At 43.0% G+C, this 25,298-nt stretch overlaps 1 protein-coding gene across 10 annotated transcripts in view; it reads right to left on the minus strand.

Annotated features, from left to right (window-relative positions):
• ADGRE2 (adhesion G protein-coupled receptor E2) overlaps nt 1–25,298 on the minus strand; it is a 62,436-nt gene that overhangs the window by 31,666 nt on the left and 5,472 nt on the right. For 5 of the 10 annotated variants that reach the window (XM_047776787.1, XM_047776791.1, XM_047776781.1 and 2 more), the window contains 12 exons: nt 24,622–24,777; nt 20,969–21,100; nt 20,243–20,389; nt 19,642–19,788; nt 19,509–19,555; nt 19,316–19,393; nt 18,727–18,904; nt 9,025–9,132; nt 8,121–8,341; nt 7,757–7,936; nt 4,674–4,868; nt 4,176–4,411 (listed from right to left, as the gene is read on the minus strand). In XM_047776787.1, coding sequence (XP_047632743.1) covers nt 4,176–4,411; nt 4,674–4,868; nt 7,757–7,936; nt 8,121–8,341; nt 9,025–9,132; nt 18,727–18,904; nt 19,316–19,393; nt 19,509–19,555; nt 19,642–19,788; nt 20,243–20,389; nt 20,969–21,100; nt 24,622–24,777 — 1,825 coding nt within the window. The remainder of the gene's footprint in view (nt 1–4,175; nt 4,412–4,673; nt 4,869–7,756; nt 7,937–8,120; nt 8,342–9,024; nt 9,133–18,726; nt 18,905–19,315; nt 19,394–19,508; nt 19,556–19,641; nt 19,789–20,242; nt 20,390–20,968; nt 21,101–24,621; nt 24,778–25,298) is intronic. The other 5 variants (XM_047776784.1, XM_047776788.1, XM_047776785.1 and 2 more) reach the window with 5 other exon arrangements.

Here is a 25,298-nt window from a genome sequence, read left to right on the forward strand (position 1 = left end):
CTACAGAGAGAAGAACAGGCAAAACACAATGTTAGCAGAAGGAAAGAAATCATAAAGATCATTGCAGAAATAATGAAATAGAAATGAAGAAAATCATAGAAAAGATCAATGAAATTAAAGCTGGTTCTTTGAAAAGATCAACAATATTGATAAACCCTTAGCCAGACTCATCAAGAAAAAAGAGAGAGGACTCAAATCAATAAAATTAGAAATGCAAAAGAGAAGTTACAATGGACATCACAGAAATACAAAGAATCATAAGAGATTACCAAAGCAAACATACGCCAAATAAAATGGACAACCTATAAGGAATGGACAAATTCTTAGAAAAGTACAATCTTCAAAGACTAAACCAAGACAAAATAGAAAAGATGAACAGATCAATCACAAGTACTGAAATTGAAACTGTGATTTAAAAACTTCCAACAAAAAGAATATGTGTGTGTGTGTGTGTGTGTCTGGTCACTTTGCTTTACAGTAGAAAATTAACAGAACACTATAAACCAACTATAATGGAAAAAAATTAAAATAATTTTAAAAATTTTTTAAATAAATAAATAAATAAAATTTTCCAAAAAACAGTCCAGGACCAGATGGCTTCACAAGTGAATTCTATCAAAAATTTAGAGAAGAGTAAAAACCTATCCTTCTGAAACTATTCCAAAAAAATTACAGAGGAAAGAACACTCCCAAATTCATTCTATGAGGCCACCATCACCCTGATCCCAAAACAAGACAGAAATACCACACACAAAAAAAAAGAAAATTACAGGCCAATATCACTGATGAACATAGATGCAAAAATCCTCAACAAAATATTAGCAAACTGAATCCAGCAACACATTAAAATGATTGTGTACCATGATCAAGTGGGATTTATCCCAGGGATGCAAGGATTTTTCAATACCTGCAAATCAATATGTGTGATAGACCACATTAACAAACTGAAGAATAAACACTATATGATCCTCTCAATAGATGCAGAAAAAACTTTTGACAAAATCCAACACCCATTTCTAATAAAACCTGCCATAAAGTGGGCATAGAGGGAAACTATCTCAACATTATAAAGGCCATCTATGACAAACCCAGAGCTAACATCATTCTCAATGGTGAAAAGCTGAAAGAATTCCTGCTAATATCAGGAATAAGACAAGGATGTCCACTCTGCCACTACCATTAAACATAGTTTTGGAAGTCCTAGCCACAGTGATCAGAGAAGAAAAAGAAATAAAAGGAATCCAAATTGGAAAGGAAGAAATAAAACTTATTACTGGTGGAAGATGATATTATACTATAACTGGAAAACCTGAAGACACCACCAGAAAATTGTTAGAGCTTATAAATGAATTTGCTAAAGTTGTAGTTTACAAAATTAATACATAGAAACCAATTGCATTTCTACATGCTATCAACAAAAGATTAGAAAGAGAAATTAGAGAAACAATCCCATTTACTATCACATTAAAAAGAATAAAATACCTAGGAATAAACCTACCTAAAGAGATGAAAGACCTTTATCCTGAAAACTATAAGATGTTCATGAAAGAAGTCAAGATGACACATACAGATTGAAAGATATACTATGATTCTTGGATTGGAAGAATCAATATTTTCAAAATGGCTATTCTACCCAAGGTGATCTATGGATTCAATGCAGTCCATATCAAATTATAAAGGACATTTTTCACAGAATTAGCACAAAAAAAATTTTTTTTTTGTCTTTTGTCGTTTCCAAGCTAGGGGTCTAATTGGAGCTGTTGCTTCCGGCCTATGCCAGAGGGGCAGCAATGCCAAATCCGAGCTGCATCTGCAACCTGCACCATAGCTCATGGCAACACCAGATCCTTAACCCACTGAGCAGGTCAGGGATTGAACCCGAAACCTCATGGTTCCTAGTTGGATTCGTTTCCACTGCACCATAATATCCAGAATATATTAAGACACTTACAAGTCAACAATAAAGACAAATAACCCAATTTAAAAATGGCCAAAAGATTTGAATAGGTATTTCTCCAAAGATTTTGAAAATGGTCAATGAGATGAAAGGATGCTCAATATTATTAGCCATTTGGGAACATGCAAATTGAAACCACAATGAAATGTCACTCCATTCTCATTAGGATAGCTAAAATTAAAATGTAGAAACTAAGTGTTTACAGTAATGGGGAATAATTGAAACCCTCATACATTGCTGGTGGAACTATAAAATGGTACAGATGCTTTAGAAAATAGGTGATGGTTTGTCAGAATGCCAAACACAGGTTTTCTATTTGACCCCAGCAATTCTACCCATAGATATATACCCAAGAAAAATTAAAACATATGTCCCATGGAAACAACCCAAATGTCCATCAACAGATGATTGGATTCGGAAGAGGTGGTATATATACACAATGGAATACTACTCAGCCATAAACAAGAATGACATAATGCCATTTGCAGCAACATGGATGGAGCTAGAGAATCTCATCCTGAGTGAAATGAGCCAGAAAGACAAAGACAAATACCATATGATATCACTTATAACTGGAATCTAATATCCAGCACAAATAAACATCTCCTCAGAAAAGAAAATCATGGACTTGGAGAAGAGACTTGTGGCTGCCTGATGGGAGGGGGAGGGAGTGGGAGGGATGGGGATCTTGGGCTTATCAGACACAACTTAGAATAGATTTACAAGGAGATCCTGCTGAGTAGCATTGAGAACTTTGTCTAGATACTCATGTTGCAACAGAACAAAGGGTGGGGGAAAAAATGTAATTGTAATGTATACATGTAAGAATAACTTGATCCCCTTGCTGTACAGTGGGAAAATAAAATAAAATTAGATTAAAGTAAATAAATAAAATAAAGGGGAAATAAAGACAAAAAAAAACATATGTCCCCACAAAAACTTGTACATAGTTGTTTATTGTGGCAAAGATCATACAGTCAAAAAAAAGAAAACAATCTAAATGACTATTAACTGAAGGATGGATAAACAATATGTGGTGTATCCATAAAACCGAATATTATTTACAAAACAACAGCAACAACAAAGAGAGATAATAAATGCATGCTACTACAACTTGTATGAACCTTAAAAATATCATACTAAGTAAAAGAATCCAGTCACAAAAGACCACATGTATGATTTCATTTGTGGGAAATATTCAGAATAGGCAGATTTATAGAGACAGAAAGTAAATTAATGGTTGTCAGGGGTTGGGACAGAGGACTAGGTAGCAGGAATGAGAAGTGAATGTTATTGTGTATGAGGTTTCTTTGGGAAATTGAAAATGTTTTAAAATCAGATTGTGGTGATGGCTGCACAACTTTGACTATTCTAAAAACCACTGATTACACTTTAAAAGGGTGAATTTCATCATATGAAATTATATTTCAATAAAAATGTAAAAAATATTTAAACTGGTATTAAAAGCAGAAAATATAAGAGTGCAAATTAAGGAGCTTAACTCCCTGAATTTGAATCCAGCTCTGGTACTTAACTAATTGCGTACCATTGGACATTTACTTAAACTATTGGTGCCTCAGTTTACTCACCTGTAAAATGGGGCAAATGACAGTTCCTGGTTAATAGTATTGGTGTGAAGATTAACACATCTAGAAAAGAGTCTGGGAGTTCCCATTGTGGTGCAGCAGGTTAAGAACCCAACCAGTATCCATGAGGATGCAGGTTCAATCCCTGGCCTGGCTCAGTGGGTTAAGGATCTGGGTTAAGAAACAGCTGCAGCTCCAATTAGACCCTTAGCCTGGGGACTTATATATGCCTCAGGTGCAGCCCTGAAAAGAAAAAAAATAGTGTCTGGCACAAAGTAAGTACCTTGTAAATCTCCACTATGGTACAATCAATTACTTTGATTACTTAAATCACCTCTACTGCTACGAATGAAAAATTGGAACATCTTATAGAATTAGGATAAAGAAACAATTTAGATTGTTCTAAATGATGTCCTAAGCACTTCCTCTGATTTCATCTTTGCTATTGCAAGGACAGAGTTTGAAGGCATTCTCTTTAATTACTGTCATCTTCCACAGAAAGATGCCCTAGGGATTATTATTTTGTATCTCTCTATATATTATGCTCTGGCATAATAAAATGCTATGTTACTTCTATATACAATACCGTGGTTGTGCTGGAGAAGACAAAGAAAGTGGAAATTTGCCTTTACCTGGTGGGTGTTCCATAAAGATGAGGCCGGGATGCTGCAGATATGGTCACAATCACAGCCGGGACTCCATAGCCCACAGGGAACATGAGCTTCTTCATGAACTTGTTCACACTGGAGTAGTTGACCACCATCAGGTTGCGTGCAGTGAGGAAGAGGTGCAGGCCCTCCAGCAGCATCCAGGTGAAGGAGGCCAGGTAGAGATAGTGTAAGGCACCTGCGATGATGCTACACAGCACCTGGGGGAGCAGTAAGATATTGCGAGGAGGGACTGTCAGAACCTCTTCTACACCTTGCCACTGGGGAATGCTGATGTATATGAAGGGGTTGTCAATGGAGTGTTTGTCTTCTAGTTGTGTGTGTCACTGTGAAGTTGGCTACTTACCCATCTAACCTTACCTAGAACCCAGGCCATTTTCTTAAGGTGTCAAAGGCAGCATGACTTCAAGAATTCACCACCCCCTGGGGCAGGGCAGTGGCATTTTGGGGCAGTATAAGTACCTTGATCTCAGTTCTGTCGATGGCTGTTAGGAAGAGCAAGTGGGCCAGGAAGAGGCAGATGGAGAGCTGCAGGTGGAGTGAGGTGCTTGTATTGTGAATGGCTTTGCAGAACAGGAAGGTGAGTGCCGCCAGGAGAAGGCACAGAAGAGAGAGGCTCAGCCCCACGTAGCTGATCACAGTCAGTGCAGAATCCTTCTGGAAACCAGCAGAAAGGAGATCACAGTCACACTCTCCTGCTCTTGGGTAATGTCCCTTCCACCACTTTTATTTTCATTTTTTTGGCAAAGAATAATCAGGAATGAAGGATCCAGGTAAATTTGTGATGCTTATGGGTAACTTCCTTCAGGTTTAGAATGTTAGAGTTTTATGGAATCTGAGGTGATTATTTATTTTTCTGGAGGAATTAAACGATAAGATGGTCTCCAGTCAAGACCACGCCCTGCAACTCACAAGTGTTTACTTTCCTGTAGACTTTTGTACATGACTAACATTACAGGTCACCATGAGAGGTTCATAGAGTCATGAGGCTCCATGTGGAGCACCATCCTTCATCCCCATCATGTGCTGTTGTCTGTATGTGGAGACTGGATATCTAGGTATCAGCTCCCCAGCATGGACTCCACTCACCTCATCCCTGCAATACTTGTTCCTGGTTGGTCACTAATCCTTACAGATTTAGAACTGGATCCTTTGTTAAAGGAGTAAAACTACTACACTTTGAAAGTAGCGGTGGCTTAAATTCACATTTCCCTACCTCTTTTGCAAATAATTCTAAGTCTATGGAGAAATGAAAAAAACACCCACCAATTCCATTTCCATGTAACTAAGAGAAAGAGAGTGGGAAGGAGAGGGAGGATTCAAATGATCAAGAAAATTCAGGTAAATGTTCAAACTAAGTGCATCTGGATAAAGAGAAACTGGATATTATTTACACTTCTTATTTTGCAACGTAACTGTGGATTTGAAATTTTTTCTGAATAAAATATCAAAAAATAAACAGAAAAACCTGCAGATGATTTTGATGCATACTAAATCTTGAGATTTTTTTATGTAACAACAAAAATCTAATTTCTGTACTATAAAAATAGCCCCACAAATCCATTTAAAAATGTATCTCCAAGCCAATAGCAAAATGGACCAAGGATGTGGAAAAAATGTTTCCAGAGAAAGAAATGCTTTTTCTAAGAATGCCCTTAAAATGTTCCACTCATAAGAAAACCACAAAATTTTTCCTGGATCTACTGACCTCTCATGAGTAATGATACAAAAATTTGATAATATCCAGTGGTGAGGGTGTGAGAAGTCACACACATATATGTAATGCTGGAGGGAGTGGTCAGAGGTACAGACTATTTTTTTTTTTGGTCTTTTTACTATTTCTTGGGCCGCTCCCATGGCATATGGAGGTTCCCAGGCGAGGGGTCGAATCGGAGCTGTAGCCACCAGCCTACACCAGAGCCACAGCAACGTGGGATCCGAGCTGCGTCTGCAACCTACACCACAGCTCACGGCAACGCCGGATCGTTAACCCACTGAGCAAGGGCAGGGACCGAACCCGCAACCTCGTGGTTCCTAGTCGGATTCGTTAACCACTGCGCCACGACGGGAACTCCGGTACAGACTATTTATGTTGGAAAAGAGCAATATCTACCAACACACAATTATGAATTTGACCCAGTATATATCCTAAATGTATACTCAAGCATGAGAATTAATGAAGGATGTCTAAATAATTGCAACATTATTCATGTTAGCAAATGACCAGAAACTAAACCCCCATTAGGAAGAGTTTTGACATATATTTATGGTACATTCACCCAACAGAAGGCAATGCGTCCATTAAAAGGATGGAAGAATCTCTTCATGGATGGAAATAGAGTGATGTAGTAAATAAATAAAAACACAAAATGCACAACAGTGAAAAATGCCACTGTGTGAGTGAAAAAAAGGGGAGACCAAGAACAAATACACAAATTTGTTTTATAGATATAAAATACTCATAGAAAAATGTAGGAAAAATTGATATTGGTTGCCAGAGGCAAGAGGAAGTAGGTGAACAGCATTAGGGATAAGATAGAGAAACAATGATGTTCCCTCTCTTATTCTGTTTGAGTTATGAAACACGGGTATCTTAACTCTTCAATAAATATAAAACAGTATACAAATAAAATTATTAATATTGTGTTATTTAGAAACATGGCAGGAGGAAACACAGCCTTGAAGAACTGCCCAAACTCCTGAGGGCTCCTATGAGGTCTTGGCCTTTGGCTAGGATCCTTTTCATGTTTATTTTCATGTGGATGCTGCAGTAAATACCTATTAACTGAGGTCACCTAAGTCTGTTTTGATGATCCAGAGAAATAACTAGCTCACCTGACCAGGGTAGGAGATAAAGACAGCCTCTGACCCATCTGTACTCACTCAGCCCCTCTAACCTCTGCCATCACCAAGTCTTCCTTTCTGCAGCCCCTAAGCACCCTTCTCCTGAAGACCCCTGAGGTAAGCAGAATTCTAATTGGCAGATATGACTCTATGCCATCTTCTTCCAGGCTTTCAATAAAATACCAATCTAGGTGCTGCTGTGAAGAGACTTTGCAGATGGAATTCGAGTCCTCTATCAATTGACTTCAAGAGAGGAGTTTATCCTAGGTGGCCTGACCTAATCGGGTGAGTCCTTAAAAGATCTTGGCTCCTCCTGGAGAAAAAGATTCAAAGGTTGAGAGAATTTCGATATGAGGGAGTTTCTCCTGCTGGTCTACAGATAGAGGGCACCACATGAGAAGGAATCCAGGCAGCCCCTAGGAGTTGAGTCTGGTCCCCTGCTGATAGCAAGAGAAGAGAGTCCTCCCACCACAAGGAACTTAATTCTGCCAGAAATCAGGGAGCTTAGAGGAGGACTCCAAGCCTCAGAGGAGAGACTTTTAAGACTTCTAGAATGCTGAAAAGACAGCCCATCTATACCATGCCTATTTGTTGACTTGAAGAAGCTGCAAGATAATAAATTTGGTTATATAGCTGCAACATGTGTGGGGATTTGTTACACAGTAGTAGACACTGAACTCAGCCCCTCTCAGGGCTCTCACCTGTACTTCGTAGTGAGCCATGAGGATGGCAAAGCTGCTGAGGTGGGTGCACTGGCAGATGGTGCTGTTGTCTTTGGTGCCCACCATCCTGCAGCCACTGGTGGCCCAATGACCACTTCCATTCTGGCCATGCTCCCAGAAGACGCAGAACACTTTCTCTCTTGGACCAGGGATGACTGACTGTAGGAACAGGAAGTGGGTGTGAGCTCATGGTTCTGATGTTCAGAAATGCTCACCCCAAGCTTGCTTTTTCAGGTGTTTCCTGGGGAGATGGTGAACCCATGGGGGAGCTGCCTGAAGCCCAAGACTGTGTGCAGGACTCAAGCCTCTTGCATACCCACAGCTCAATCCCACCATGACTCACATGTTGGAAGATAAAGGTGACCGGATGCCTGAGGTTCTGAGGGTCCTTGTTGCTGATAAAGGCAGAGATGACATCTGATAGCAGATCATGATAGAGTTCCTGTAGCACACCTTTGTGTGTCTCATGCAAAGCTGCCTGTTCCACAGTATCCAGGACCAGAGGGGCCTTAGCCAGAAACCTTCCCATCCCTGGAGTGGACAGAAGGCCCACCACAGTAGGGCCTGCAGGATGAGGCTAAGGTTAGTATCTCAGGGTCCCCAACAGGACCCTTTCTTCAGATAGTTTTTTTTTTCTATAGGACTTCAAGTCCAATCCAAGGAGATAAACCTCAAAAAGCCTCTGGCTGAGATAAAAATTACCAGAATCTTATCATCCCACCACTCTCAATGGAATTGTTACAATGTTTCTGAGGCCCTCCCCTACCCCAGAAACCTGGCCTACTCCTTCCTGTCCTCTACTAGGAAAGGTATGTGGCCCACTTCTCACCCCACTCCTATGGGGCAATATATGCCCCCAACCATCCAGCAAGTATATCAGAATATCAGATCTTTCCCCAACCAATCAGCAGGTCAACAGGTGTATGGTAAGACCTCTCCTCTTTTCCTTTGTCTCTGGGCTATAAAAATAGAAATGACCATGATCCCAGAGTCAGTTCTCCCTGATCAGCAGGAAGTTGGCTAGCTATGTGAACAGCATTTCTTCCCTCAATAAACTTGTCTTTTCTTCACCCTGCTCTGAGCCTGGAAAATTCTCTTTCCAACCCTCATTCATGGACCACAGCATTTTCCCTTTGACCCACTGTAGCCCACACTTCCCTTTAAGCTTCAGTTCTCTATTTGTCACATCTTTGGGCATCTTGTCCCACTGTGAAGCTTCAGTGACCCTCCCCCTATTCAGTCATTACCTGAGTCACCAGATTCATGCACTGTATCCCAGGTGAGCAGCATCTTTGTCTGATTCTGAATCAAGGTGATATTCTCGTATCCTTGCTCCTGCACCTCCAGGGACAGTACTGTGTGTTGTGGGAGTCATGCAAGGGAGTTGGATTAGTAATTGTGAATGTAGGGGTTATTATAATACCATTTTTATAGTAAACCTGTTTAATTATGTTACAACCATCCTTATAATATCTGCCTCTATTTCATTCACGTAATAAAAATGATGGTATAATGACAGTTAAATCTGGTTCAATGACAATTTTACAAGCTTATTTAGCAAGAGCGAAAATAGAAGAAAATCAAAGGTAGCTAAAAACAGAGAGTTCCTTGGTGGTCTAGTGGTTAAGGACCCAGCATTGTCACTGCTGTGGGTTGGGTTAATGCTGTGGTGTAGGTTTGATCCCTGGCACATGAACTTCTGCATGACATGGATGCAGCCAAAAGAAAAAGTAGCTAAAAAGATAACGTGTGTCATAGTGCTTAATGTTTCTGTAACTGATGGTAAGGCTTACATAATATAACCATATATTATACCTTTTTTAGTCTTTTTAGGGTCACACCCATGGCATATGGAAGTTCCCAGGCTAGGGGTCAAACTGGAGCTGTAGCTGCTGGCCTATGCCACAGCCATAGCAGCATGGGATCTGAGCCATGTCTGTAACCTACATCACAGATCACAGCAACACCAGATCCTTAACCCACTGAGCTAGGCCAGGAATCAAACCATGTCCTCATGTGTTGCAAGACATGTTTCCTTGAAAACTCCATCTTGTCCTTCTTTACTTTATCCCATCTTCTTGTCTTACTTTATCCCATCTTCCTTCTTGGAGAAACAGTCACAGTGCTGGTAAATGACTTAAGCTTAAGAGCAAAGACCTAAAGGCATAAGTGACTTAAGCTTAAGAACTGTTATGTGCCTAGAGGTCAGAGTAAGAGCTTAACCCTTTACCACCTAAGTGGCTTTCTAAATAGTAAAAGAACTTATATATAGTAAACAAACCCTGTATCATCCACCCATAGCCACTCCTCACTTGATCTCATCTAAAGAGCACAATAAAAGCAGTGTGGTTTCTTGAGGCAGGGCGCTCTTGGTCCCTGAGACCCTGAGTTCCCCGGCTCCCACCTTTACTTAAGATAAATGTCTCTGTGTCTTGTTTTGTGTTAACTATTTTTCCTTAAGTTCCACAGCACCTGTTCTTCAGCCCCATCCTGCTGAGTTTGCCCCGGCACTCATGGATACTGGTCAAGTTCACCACTGCAGGAACTCCCAAAACTATACATATTATATACAAAATATTATGCAAAATGTTATTATGTGTACCAAGTAATGCCATAATTTTACACATAAGATTTGTTATAAATAATAATGGTATATATACATGTATGAAACCAAGTGGAACTCTGTGGCCCTTACCACCACCAAGTATGAAGCCCCCTCCATGTCTCCTGCCTCTTGTTTATAGAAAAGCTGAAGTCTCCCAGGCCTCCATAAGTCACAAAAGAGCAGGATCAAGCAGTTAACAATTAGGACAATAGAGTCACAGAATCTTTTAGTGTTCAAGGAACATTTATGAATTGTTTCACAAGACACTAACTGCCACCAGGGGGAAAAAGCTACCTGTATGATGACCAGACTGTAGCCATAACATAGGCTGTTCCATCTTGAGCTGTACTGAATCTATAGCTAGTACAAGTTCAAGAACTGTCCTCAAGAGAATGGGATTAACGTTATTGCTCATAATAATCTATATCTTGTGAGCATCAGAATGATCGTATCTTGCTTTGTCCACGTAAGTAAGCAGGCAAGTAAGATGGTCAGCAAACAAAGAGATGCTACAAATCCATGTCAGCATCCCCCACTTTAAGAATATGACACCCTATGTCAGCAGGGAGAAGTTACAGAAGATGGACCTTCATCCCTAATCCCATAGAAATGGAATGATATCTAATAGTGAGGATTTGTAAGCAGCTCTTTTGCCTCTTTCCTGTTTGCCTATTTCTGTCTCCCTTAAACATTTTTTAGGTTTATTTTATTATTATTATTATCACTGTTATTATTATTATTATTAAAGTATAGTTGATTTACAATGTTTCAGCAAGTTCTGTTTCACAACAAAGTGACCCAATCACACACATTTCCCTGTGCTATACAGTGGGATCCTATTGCCCATCCATTCCAAGTAACATTTAACCTAACTCCTGACTTGTGCTCTACTGAATGCACATAACTTGCCTAACCTGTTGATTCTTTCCCTATATTAAAAGAAGTAGGTGGAGTTCCCATTGTGGCTTAGTAACAAACCTGACTAGTATCCATGAGGATGCGGGTTTGATCTCTGGCCTTACTCAGTGGGTTAAGGATCCAGCATTGCCTTGAGCTGTGGTATGAGTCACAGACAAGGCTCAGATACTGCATTGCTATGACTGTGGTTGGCTGGCAGCTGCAGTTCCAATTTGACCCCTAGCCTGGGAACTTACATATGCCACATACACCAACCTAAAAAGCAAAAAGAAGCAGGAGGAGGGGGAGGGAAAGGGGAAGGGGAGGAGGAGGAATGAAGAATGAAAGAATGCCTATCTCTCTACCCCCAGCCCGCACAGACAAGATAACATCTGAAGAAACCAAGGAGGAGTCAGTCAGCCTGCATGCAATGGAAAATGATGCAGAGACTGACATCCCTCCTTGATGATTCACTGAAATTTTTTCCTTTTTTTCCTTTTAAAAACTGCCATGGCTGAGCAGAAACTTGGGAGCTGGTTTTGGCAACACGAGTCTGCCTTCTCCCCAGATTGCTGGCCTTCTGATTAAAACATCCCTTCCTGGAGTTCCCCTCATGGCGCAGTGATTAACGAATGTGACTAGGAACCATGAGGTTGCAGGTTCGATCCCTCGCCTTGCTCAGTGGGTTAAGGATCCCACATTGCTGTGAGCTGTGGTGTAGGTCGCAGACGCGGCTCAGATCCCGCATTGCTGTGGCTCTGGTGTAGGCTGGAGGCTACGGCTCCAATTCGACCCCTAGCCTGGGAACCTCCATATGCCATGGGAAGCAGCCCTAGAAAAGGCAAAAAGACAAAAAAATAAAAAATAAATAAATAAAAATAAATAAAACATCCCTTCCTTTCACCAACATTTGCCTCTCAAGTATTGGCTTCTGAGTGGAGGCAGCCAATTGGGTTTGATAACCTGTATACCATGAATTTACAAAGGATTATTCAAAATTACAAATAATTTTTTTTTGTAATGCCAGTGCTTGACTTAAGCTTTGAGGCACCTACTTCAAAGACAATAAACACATTGCCAGCAGAAGAACTAGATAAACAGCCAGGCCTTCCACCTATTCAGGCCCCTTTGCTTTAGAGATCTTCATTAATTTCAATAACTGACAGTATAGGCTACCTATTTTTAACTCTTCACACACTTTAAATTCTGGCTCTTATGTTCTAAATTCAGTAGCAAAGAGTGAGCTCAAGGCCACCTCCATCCACCTCAATAAAGCAGAACCCCTGGCCCATGTTCTCATTCTCTCCCTCTCTCTCTCTCTCTCCCTATCTCTCTCTCTTTCTCCCCATTTGTGTGGCCCCAAGTGTGCTGTGTAATTTCCAGGTCTCATAAGTTATAAACTTTTTCAAAGTTTCCTGATGCTTATTGCTGAAAGGAGTCTTGCAATCATAATAAGAACTATAATCGAGCAGGACCCTATGGTATAGCGGACCCCTCCCCCATGTCCCCTGCTTTAGTTCCTCTCTGAAGAACCTAGATAACCATATCTGCTGCACATTTCCTGAGTTGCTTTATAGATGTTGAAAACCCCACAAAACGGCAGAAGTTAACTACTTGATGACCATGAGGACAGTAGCCCACAGACCTACTGGAACCTAAGGATTGATATGACACCCTGTTATCTCACCATCAACTAGAAAATTGTGAATAAGCCAATCACATACCCTGAGACTCCCCTCCCTCACCTTGACTGTAAAAATGCTTCCCTGAAGCCCACAGTAGAGTTCAGGTGTTTTGAGCATTAGCTGTCCAGAACCTCTTATCTGGCACCTTAAAATAAATGTTATGCTTCCTTCACCACAACCCAGTGTCAGTAGATTGGCTTTACTGAGAGAGGGTAAGCAGACCCAGGTTTGGTTCAATAACAGAACCACAAGGGTCATTCCAATCACAGCAACAGTTATTGAAAGGCTGGGACAAGCCCCAAACAATAACCTAGATGAAATTCCTACAGACACACAAAACTACAAAAGTAACCGAAGAAGAAACAGAAAGTCTGAACAGACCTATAACTAGCAAGATTGAATGAGAAATCAAAACTTCCCAAAGTGAAAAGCCCAGATCAGAATCCTATCAACCAAGGAAGAATAACATATATGCTTTGTCAACTCTTCCAAAACACAAAAGAGGAAGAAATACTACCTAAATAATTCTATGAACCCACCATTAACCATTAAATAAAACCAGAGAACAATATCACACGGAAAAAAAAAACTATAGAGCAATATCTCTTATGAAAATAGATGTAAAATCTTCAACAATATATTAGGAACAAATTTATCCAAGGAAGCTCAAGACTTGCACACAGAAAACTACAAAAGATTATTGAAAGTAATTTAAACCCCTAAATGAATGGAAAGGCATCCCGTGTTTATGGATGGGAAGAAAATATTTTTTAAATGGCAATATTCCCCAAAGTGATTTCTAGACTCAATGCAATACTAACAATATCTCAACAGCAATTTTTGTAGAAATGGAAAAGTTCATCCTAAAATTCATATGATGTTGTAAGAAGGCCAAATATTCAAACAATCTTGAAAATGAAAAACAAAGTTGAAGTATTCACCTTCCTGGTTTCAAAACTTAACTACCAACCTGCAATATTCAAAACAGTACAGTATTGGCATAAGGATAGACATATAGGTCAATAAAACAGAATTTAGAGTCCAGAAATACACCTGTACATCTAAAGTCAATTGATTTTCAAAAAGAGGTGCCAAGACATTTCAAGGGGGCAAAGAATAGTCTCTTCAATCAATAGCTGGGACATCTGGTTATTCACACAGGAAAAAAAGGAAGATGGACCCCTACCTCACACAATACACAAAAATTAGCTCCAAATGGGTGGAAGACCTACATTTAAAAGGTAAAAGTAGAACACTTAGGAGAAAACATAGGGATAAATCTTCATGGTCTTTGTTCTGGAAGTAGATTCTTGTAAATGACTGAAAAAATGCAGAAGTAACAAAAGAAACAATAGATAATATACACTTAATAAAAATGTAAAGCATTTTTTCATGGAAGTGAAAAGACTATGAAGAAAATGAAAATTCAATCTTCAGAATGTGAAGCTATTTCTGCAAATCACATATCTCATAGGATCTACTATTAGAATACATAAAGAACTCTAAAATCTCATCATTTGTCTTATAATCAGCCATGTTGAGAATTTTTTCATGTGTTTGTTGGCCATCTGTATCTCTTCTTTGGAGAAATGTCTATTCAGGTCTTTTGCCCATTTTTCCATTGGTTGATTGGCTTTTTTGCTGTTGGGTTGTGTAAGTTGTTTATATATTCTAGAGATTAAGCCCTTGTCAGTTGCATCATTTGAAAATGTTTTCCCCCATTCTGTAAGTTGTCTTTTTGTTTTCTTTTGGGTTTCCTTTGCTGTGCAAAAGCTTTTCAGTTTGATGAGGTCCCATGGGTTTATTTTTGCTCTAATTTCTATTGCTTTGGGAGACTGACCTGAGAAAATATTCATGAGGTTGATGTCAGAGAGTGTTTTGCCTATGTTCTCTTCTAGGAGTTTGATGGTGTCCTGTCGTATATTTAAGTCTTTCAGCCATTTTGAGTTTATTTTTGTGCATGGTGTGAGGGTGTGTTCTAGTTTCATTGCTTTGCATGCAGCTGTCCAGGTTTCCCAGCAAGGCTTGCTGAATAGACTTTCTTTTTCCCATTTTATGTTCTTGCCTCCCTTGTCAAAGATTCATTGACCCTAGGTGTCAGGGTTTATGTCCGGGTTCTCTATTCTGTTCCATTGGTCTGTCTGTCTGTTTTGATACCAGTACCACACTGTTTTGATGACTGTGGCTTTGTAGTATTTCTTGAAGTCTGGGGAAGTTATGCCTCCTGCTTGGTTTTTGTTTCTCAGGATTGCTTTGGCGATTCTGGGTCTTTTGTGGTTCCATATAAATGTTTGGATTGTTTGTTCTAGTTCTGTGAAAAATGTCCTGGGTAATTTGATAGGGATTGCATTGAATCTGTAGATTGCTTTGGGTAGTATGGCCATTTTTAAAATATTGATTTTCCCAATCCAGGAACATGGAATATCTTTCCATTTCTTTACATCTTCTTTGAGATATCACCTCACACCAGTCAGAATGGCCATCATTAATAAATCCACAAATAACAAGTGCTGGAGGGGCTGTGGAGAAAAGGGAACCCTCCTGCACTGTTGGTGGGAATGTAAACTGGTACAGCCACTATGGAGACCAGTTTGGAGATACCTTAGACATCTATACATAGAACTTCCATATGACCCCGCAATCCCACTCTTGGGCATCTATCCGGACAAAACTCTACTTAAAAGAGACACGTGCACCCGCATGTTCATTGCAGCACTATTCACAATAGCCAGGACATGGAAACAACCCAAATGTCCATCGACAGAGGATTGGATTCGGAAGAGGTGGTATATATACACAATGGAATACTACTCAGCCATAAACAAGAATGACATAATGCCATTTGCAGCAACATGGATGGAGCTAGAGAATCTCATCCTGAGTGAAATGAGCCAGAAAGACAAAGACAAATACCATATGATATCACTTATAACTGGAATCTAATATCTACCACAAATGAACATCTCCTCAGAAAAGAAAATCATGGACTTGGAGAAGAGACTTGTGGCTGCCTGATGGGAGAGGGAGGGAGTGGGAGGGATGGGGAGCTTGGGCTTATCAGACACAACTTAGAATAGATTTACAAGGAGATCCTGCTGAATAGCATTGAGAACTTTGTCTAGATACTCATGTTGCAACAGAAGAAAGGGTGGGGGAAAAATGTAATTGTAATGTATACATGTAAGGATAACCTGACCCCCTTGCTGTACAGTGGGAAAATAAAAATAAATAAATAAATAAATAAATAAATAAATAAATAAATAAATAAATAAAATCTCAACAACCAAATGCCAAATAATTTTAAAACAGGCAAAGTACTTGAATAGACATTTTTCAAAAAAAAGATAGACAAATATTCAACAATGACATGAAAAGATGTTAAGCATCTTTAGGCACTAAGAAAATGCAGATCAAACCATGATGAGCTCTCCCCTGACACATACTAATGGCTATAATAAAAATACAACAAAATGAAAGTAACAAGTTCTGCTGAGGATGAGGAGATTGGAACTTTTGTGCATTGCTGTTGAGAATCTAAAATGGAGAAATAGCCACTCTGGGAAAATAGCTTAGTGGCTTCTCAAAAAGTTGAACATAAAATTACTGTATCACTCAGAGATTCCACTCCTAAGCATGTACCCCTAAAGAACTGAAACAAGGTATACAAACCTGTACGCTAATATCCATAATAGCACATTTACAACAATCAAAAGGTGACAACCACTCAAGTGTCCATTAATGGATGGATGGATCAACAAAAGTGGCATATCCATATACAATGCATTATTATTCAGCCATAAAAAGGAATGAAATACTGATACAACATGCTACAACATGAAACAATGTCAAAAACATTATGCTGAGCAAAAGAAGCTAGACTATCAGGTCACATATTGCATGATTCTATTCATACAAAATATCCAGAATGGCAAAAGCATAGAGACAGAAAACAGATAAGTAGTTGCCAGAGGCTGAAGGAAAGAATAAATGAGTGACTGCTTAGTGGATGCCAACTATACTTTGGGGATGATGAAACTACTTTAGAAATAGAGGTGAGGCTGGAGTTCCCGTCGTGGCACAGTGGTTAACGAATCCTACTAGGAACCATGAGGTTGCAGGTTCGGTCCCTGCCCTTGCTCAGTGGGTTAACGATCCGGCGTTGTCGTGAGCTGTGGTGTAGGTTGTAGACGCGGCTCGGATCCCGCGTTGCTGTGGCTCTGGCTAGGCCGGTGGCTACAGCTCCGATTCAACCCCTAGCCTGGGAACCTCCATATGCAAGAAATAGCAACAACAACAAAAAAGACAAAAGACAAAAAAAAAAAGAAATAGAGGTGAGGGTGGTATGACTCTGTGAATGTACTAAATGCCACTGAATTGTATACTCTGGTTAAAAAGGTGACTATATTATGTGAATTTTATCTCAATAAAACAAATCATATTTAAATATCAAATAATACTAAATGTATATTCTTCCAAATTGAATAATTTGTTTTCTTTTGAAACTGTTTATATTTTATCTTTTTTTTTGTCATTTTGTCTTTTTTTAGGACTGCACCTGTGGCATATGGAGGTTCCCAAGCTAGGGGTTTAATCAGAGCTACAGCTGCTGGCTTAACACCACACAGCAACAATAGATCTGAGCCACATCTGCAACCTACACCACAGCTCAGGGCAACACCGGATCTTTAACCCAGTGAGCAAGGCCAGAGATCAAACCTACAACCTCCTGGTTCCTAATCAGATTCATTTGCACTGCACCACAATGGGAACTCCTATATTTTATCTTTAATTCTTCACTGCAATTATTTCCTCTCCTGATAATTTATTTTACAATGAAAATGTACGTTATTTACAGTTTTCCATTTCTTTTTAACCATTTTGCTGTTTTTTACTGACATGTAATTGACATAGAATATTATAATAGTTTCAGGTGTACAACACAATGATTCAATATTATCTTACATTACAAGGAGTTCCCATCGTGGCACAGCAGAAATGAACCCGACTAGGAACCATGAGGTTTCGGGTTGCATCCCTGGCCTCCCTCAGTGGGTTAAGGATCTGGCGTTGCCATGAGCTGTGGTGTAGGTCACAGATATGGCTCAGATCTGGCATTGCTGTGGCTCTAGCGTAGGCCGGCAGCTACTGCTCCGATTAGACCCCTAGCCTGGGAACCTCCATATGCTGTGGGTGCGGCCCTAGAGAAGACAAAAAATAATAATAATACATTACAAAATGATCACTACAATAAGTCTACTTACCATATGTTTCCATCCAATATTTTTTTCTTTCTTTTTTTTCTTATTATGGTGGCACCTGTGGCACATGGAAGTTCCCAGGCAAGGGATCAATTGGAACTGCAGCTGCAGGCCTACGCCACAGCCATGGCAGCACTGGATCTGAGCTGCATCTGTGACCTATGCCACGTCTTTAACCCAGGGCCTGAACCTGCATCCTCACTGAGACAGCATCAGGTTCTTAACCTGTTAAGCCACAACAGGAGCTCTTGTCTCCATACAACATTGTTGACTATATTCCCTGTGCCATATATTACAGCCCCTTAACTTATTTATTTTATAATTGAAGGAAGTTTGCACCTCTTAATCCCCTCTCAACTATTTTGCTCTTAACCTTTTATTTTAATTCATTCATGAGATTAACACTGAGATACAAGCATGGTCACGTGACTCTAATAGAAGTGGAAAAGGAAGGAGGCAGGGAACAGGCAGAGAAGAAGCCGGAGGACAGTCCCAAGTACTTACCTGTGCCGGCAGATGAACTAAAAGTCACTGCCCCAATGGGCAGGGCCTTGCCCAGCCATCCCAGGGTATTCTCCAGGCCCAGGAGCAGATTAGTGGCCACAAACTGCTGCTCTGATTGGGACAGGTTTTCCAGGTCCTGGGGCCCCTCCAGCAGATCACCAACCTCCTGTACGAGGTCCTGGGAAGGGGGGTGGCAAAGAGTCAGCAGCCTATGGGCCAGAGAGGCTGCATGAAGTTACCCACTCAGCCACAGAGAACAGATTCTAGAGACTGAGTGATATAAAGACAGTGCCCAATGGAATTCACTGAGTGGTCTTTGCCTCTGGAATCCAGTCACTCAGAGGTCAACCCTGTTCACGAATGCCAAGTATAACGTAAACCCAATACCCAGAAACAGCAAGAGGAAAGGTCACTAGTATGTTCACAGTGGTGTCTAACGGTGAGTACCAATATGTGTCCACTCATCCCAGCCAGCCTGGAAGAGCTGGGGCTTCAGAGCAGTGCACCATTGTTTTGGGGTGTCTCCTCCCAACCCAAAGCATCCCTCATCTCTATGGGATGCCTCCACCTCCCCTGGCTCTGCCCTTACCTGGATAGTGCTCTGAACAGAGACAGAACTGAGGTTCCCACGCAGATCCTGGAGTCTGTGAAAGAAGCGGGAGAGCCTCTGGGGAAAAGGAGACGAGGGGGTCAGAGAGGCTCGGGTGCAGGTGGAAGAGTTTGGGAGAAATGGATAGGCTGTTCCAAGAGATTTCCTGCCCCTGGGTCTGTGTGCCACTCACCTGGCTCTTGATTCCAGGGGGTGGCATCCAGGTGGGGAAGGAGACCTCTGTGGGGGACAGGATAGTGGTTCATTAGGTGTGGGAGTGTCGTGTTTGTTGTGGGCGGGGTCTGGGGTCAGGTCAGGACAAGTACCTTCGCAGACGGTGGTATTTTGCTTATTCTGGAATCCGAGTTTGGGCACCCAGCCTCGGCGGCAATGGCACACATATGAACCCACAGTGTTGGTGCAGATGGTGGAGTTGTGACAATGATGCTCCCCGGAGCTGCACTCGTCCTTATCTGGAGACACAAAGAAGGGAGTCAGCCCTGATGAGGCCCCTCTCTTGGCCCTGCCCCCTTCTCCCTATATTAGCACCCCTCCCCCCTCCAGGAGGTGATGCCAGCTGGTAACTCCATATCCTTGAGTGACAGATGCTGAAGTGAATTATGGGAAGTGTGCAGAGTGCTGACACACAGCAGGTGAGCCCCATACAGATATACAGTTTGTGAAAATGTTGAACTATCTTCATCCCAGTTTGTAATTAGCTGCTGCCTTGGAACCTTCCTCTTTAGTACCCCAGCTCCTTCCCCAGGACCCCGTAATTCTTTTCACATTTAGCCTCAAAAGAATTGATGGCAGGCACAGCTGAGCTCCCACAGTCTTCATTCTGCCTGGTTGGTGTGGGTGCCACTGAATATGTGATGAGATATCTTGAGTGTGGGTCTCCAGAAGTAGGGTATCTGAGCTCTGAACCTTCGCAGACGATGTCTTTTGGGCTGCTGGGGGACCCAGGAATCGGTTTCCAGCCAGGGCGACAGCGGCATTCATATCTGCCCACGAGGTTGAAGCAATGGGTGGAGTTGTGACATGGGTTTGACCCCGCGGTACATTCATTCACATCTGAGGACAAAGCCAGAGGGTCAGGCCTCCCTTCCACTTCTCATGTTACCCACTTCTCATCACCTAGTCTCAAGGACCCCACTGTGATGGCAGGCGCCATCACCTGGTGAACTTTAACTTCACCTTCAAGGCACCTTATGGTTGCCTCCCTGAAAGACGAGTGAAACAGGGACCAGGGTCCCTAGTTTATGGGGGAGACAAGGAGGGAAACTGAGTCCTGGGGGCTGGCCTTCCCCACCAAGGACTCTTGCCTGCTCCCTCCTGGGCCCTGGACCAAGGTTCCCCTTCTGCAAAAAGGAAATAACAGCTTCCTCTGCTCAAATGTGACAGATGAGGAAGAGGCGAGGTCTAAAGTGTGCTCATAAGGGTTCCACAAAGGAAGCCCAGGCTCAGAAGGCTCTGCCACCTCCCTGGCCTGTGGAAGGATCTTTCAGGGAGGTGAATCCTTGGGCCGGGCCTCAGCAGGCTCTTGGCCTTGCGGGAACCTGAGGTGCTTCTACATCCTCCTTGGGCTCCATAAACTGCCTCAGCTCCTTCCCCAGGTCCAGTCTGGCCTCCCTGGCTTCCCAGGGCCTCTACCTGTGCACAGCTTCGGGTCCCTTGGGTTGAGCTTGAAGCCAGGTAGGCACTGGCAGGTGTAGCTGCCCTGGGTATTGATACAGATGCTGTGGCTTTTACAGATTCTCAGTTTCTGCTGACATTCGTCCATGTCTGTAAGGGGAAGGAGAAGGTGATGGATGCCCACTGCTGTGGACAGCCTTCCAACTGGGGGTCGGCCACGTTTCCTGGCATAGAAGCATCTAGAAAGCCTCACTTTCTCTTCCCTGGTGAATGGGTGCCTTTTCTAAATTCCATGGAGGCATCCTATGAGTGAGCACAATGGCCCAGACATTCTCTTGTCCAGAAGTGGCCCAAGTCCCCCCTGTCTGCCAGCTTTATCTCTCTCTGCCTCCCTGGACAGCTCCCAGCTGGGGTAAGGACATCACGACTGTCTCTGTTCCAGCCTGAGTATTTGGACAAAGCCCAGGGTGTGCCTTTCTGGGAACCAAGTGCAGGGGAAGTGCTATGGACCCTGAGAAGGGCCCATCTTGGCTCCCAGTGGTGGACTTTGTCCTGACTACCCCAGGGCCAGGGCTGCCAGCTGTCTTTTCTTTGGAGTCCTGATGACCCTGGTGACAGCACTCTCCCATCTGTGGTGATGAGACTCAAGCTCCATAGAGATGGACCAAGACCCACCCTGAGCCAAGCCCCTCAAGGATGAGACTTTTGGGCACCAGCATGGAAAATGAGGATGAAAGGCCAGGGCTGTCCAGACAATGGACACCAGGCCATGCTGGACAGTGGGGCTGATATGGCCAGGCACCCTTGGGGCTATGAAGGTGTCTTTTTCTTATTCCCATTAAGGTACTTCCTAGACTGGCAGGAAGTGGTGAAAATCCACACCTGAGCAAGGCCCGTGGTAGATGAGGGCTGAGTAGCTGGAATAGGGAGCAGGTGCTCCTGGGCGATGGGTGGCAGGCATCTCTGTCATCTCAGCCCTTGGCCTTCCACTAGGGACATAGATCTATGGGCCCTGCCAAGTGGGGCTCAGCCTCCATTTTCTGTCCCCAAGTGGTCTGGGTCACCATAAGGCCTGGGTTGATCTCTTCAGTAGAAGGTCAGGCCAGGGGCAGTGGTCCCCAGTGACAACCTCTCTTGTCATCTGGTCCAGATGGAAGCCCTTTTTATTTATTAATTTGTTTATTTTTATTAAAGTATAGTTGATTTACAGTGTTGTTTCAATTTCTACTGTATAGCAAAGTGACCAAGTCATACATAGATATACATTCTTATTCTCGTACAATCTTCCATCATGTTCGATCACAAGTGGTTGGATATAGTTCCCTGTGCTGTAGAATAGGACCTCATTGTTTATCTATTCTAAATGGAATAGTTCGCATCTACTCACCCCACACTCCCAGTCCATCCCGCTACCCCTCCGCCTCCTTGAATGGAAGCCTCTTTGTTCATCTGACTTTTCAGGGAGGAGGTCGGCATCAACCTGCCCACTCCTGACACAACATCCTCCCAAGCACCAGTCATCAGAGCTGCCTCAGATCCATGAACTGGAATTACTAGGGAAGGTCAGGGTGGGACCTTGCATGGGGAAAATAGATGGAAGGCTGAGCAGCTGAGAAATGAGGTTAAGGTGCCAGGATGCATCTTCTCCAAGTGGATTTTTGGCCAGGCAAAATGGGCCTGCCCTTGAATTCTCCCTCCTCCCACATTTCTGGAAAGTATTCCAGGGTTCTCCATGACCCAGGGGTTCTGAGAGGCCTCCAGTGTGGGCAGGTCTCACCCAAACAGCCACTGACTATGACAGAGAGGATATTGTTCTGGAACACATGATGCTGTGAGCTCACTGAGTATCTTGAATGTCGATCTCTCTTTCGTTTTACACAAATAAGATGCCAAGTGGTGGTGGGGGGAATGTTCCAAACATCCAGAAATGACCCTCCACAGACAGTTTTGAGCCTTGGGGTTCAGAGATGGTCAGGAGACTATGTAGGTACCCAAGACTGTCCTCTGATGCCTGGAGAAGGTGGGACAAGAAACCCAGCAAGCAGGCCCGGTCTCATGCCCATAGCAGACCCCACATCTAGGACATGGGTGAACACGTCCTTTGATGCAATGAAGGCTAGAATGCAGAGGTGGGGGTGCACAGACAGTCCAGCTGAACCAGTTCCAGATCTAGGTCTTCCAGTAGCAGACCCTGGTCCAAACCAGCAGACTGCTCTCTCCCTGTCACCCAACTCACGGTCCATTTGGGTCCTCTCCCACCTCCCTCTTGTTCTCCATGACTCTGCAGGGGCTCACAACAGTTGGTGGGCAGCACCCCCAGTCCAAGCACACTGAGTGGAATACATGACCACCATGTGCAGTTGTGCAGGTTGCTCACTGCACAAGGATATCTGACCAAAGAAACAAGTGGCTCACTCTCCGTTCCTCAAACACGGTGTTCACAAGATGAGGGACCTTTTTCCAACTCACATGAAGGCTCTGTCTTCTGGCCAGACCACAAATTTCAAGTACAACATCCACTCACAGAGGCCCCTGGGAACCAGCAGTGCCTCCACACAGATGAGGTCCCCTCTGGCCTCCCACCAGGAGGATCTGCTATCCTCCCTCCACAGGGAAGGAAGGAAGGGGCTGGGATTAGGTTTGGGGCCCTTCCTCTGCAGGAGGGTGGGCTTGCGAACCCTCCTCAGAGTCCTCTGGACCCTGGGCTCAGCCTCCTCCTCACCTCTCACCTTCACTCTCCTCCCATCCCCATCCTCAGTATTCAGCTCTAACCCCCTCTATGAATGAGCTGTGGCTTCCATCTGGTCACTGCTGGTTCCAACTGTCCCTGTAGATGCCTGAAGCCTGCCTGCTCCCCCTGGAAAGGAAGCAAAGCCTAGTGATGTGAGGAGACCAGGCTCCTCCTGGGTCCCTGGTGAGGGTTTAGACCAGGACATCTGTTCACTGAGCCCCCATCCTGGGGCACATCCCCAGGGATGCACAACTTGGAGAAGGTGCATTAGATCATAATGATTATAACTTTAAAAACCCAGAGTTCCCTGGTGGCACAGTGGGTTAAGGATCTGTCACTGCTGTGGCTCAGGTTGCTGCTGTGGCACAGGTTTGATCCCTGGCCTGGGAACTTCCACATGCTGTGTGCACAGCCAAAAAATAAATAAATAAAGACAAAATAAATAAAATAAAACGCAAAAGCCATCACTGTTTTTTGTTTGTGATCTCAGATACCTTCCCAGCAATTCTATGAGGCAAGCACCATTGTCAGCCCCTTTTTACAGATAGGTAAACTGAGGCACAGAGAGGTGACTTAACTTGTCCAAGATCACACAGTTAACAAAACACAAAGCTACTTTTATCTGTATCTATGAAATATAGGGAATCTATAAAACACATACCCAAGATCACAATATTATCACATCTGATATGTTAACAATGACTTCTGAATAAGTACCCTCACCAGTGTCTTATACACACAGAAAAGCTAGGATTTGGGCCCTTGGCTCATGCACCCTCCTCTCTCTGTGCAGGTGGGACAGGCACAAGCACATCTGTCCCAACTAAGACTTGAGTGCTACACCTGTAACCAAGCCCCTGGCCCCTGGATGCTTCAGGAATGATTCTGGTGACCCTGAACCTCATGCTTGGAGACGTGGAAGATGCAGGGTCATTCTTACCTTGACAGGTGTTCTCACTCTCTTTCCTGAACGTTGGTGCCCCAGAAGCAAGCTCATATCCTGGGATGCAGGTGCAGTGGTAGCCCCCTTCCGTGTTCTGGCAGTCTGCAGACTTTCCACAGGACACGGCCACGGGTGGTCTACACTCATTGATATCTGGAACATAGCAAGGCAGTGGGTTACCTCTCAAAGGCATGAGCTCCTACAAAGTAGAGATCCCCATTTCTTTCCTGTCACCCCAAAACTGGTCCAGATGCATATTCCATGTCTGTGTGGAAAGCATTAGCCTCTCAGGCAACACTGCTGAGGCTGGGCTACAGCTGCAGCAAGCCACTCCTGAAGGTTGTGCAATCAGCTCTGCTCTTCTTGGCCCTCTGGCTGACACCCCAGGTTTAGACATGGCAAAGCGAGAGGTGGGAAGAAGCTCTGTATCCCCCTCGCCAGGCCTGAAAGAACAAACTGAGGCATAGACTCCACACTCCTGGACACCCAGCCCCTCCCTCTCTAGGAAGACAGGTTTATTTATTCCTTTATCTCTCCACCAGCATATCTTTTCCCTTTCTCTTTTTTTTTTTTTTTTTGTTCTTGATGACAGTTCTGAGGACAAAGGCTTAGGCCCCCAATCAACACCCATGTCCCCCCTTTAATTGTGCTGTATCCCACAATCTATGCTTGTC

Source organism: Phacochoerus africanus, chromosome 4 (genome assembly GCF_016906955.1).
Source record: "Phacochoerus africanus isolate WHEZ1 chromosome 4, ROS_Pafr_v1, whole genome shotgun sequence".
Classification (NCBI taxonomy): domain Eukaryota; kingdom Metazoa; phylum Chordata; class Mammalia; order Artiodactyla; family Suidae; genus Phacochoerus; species Phacochoerus africanus.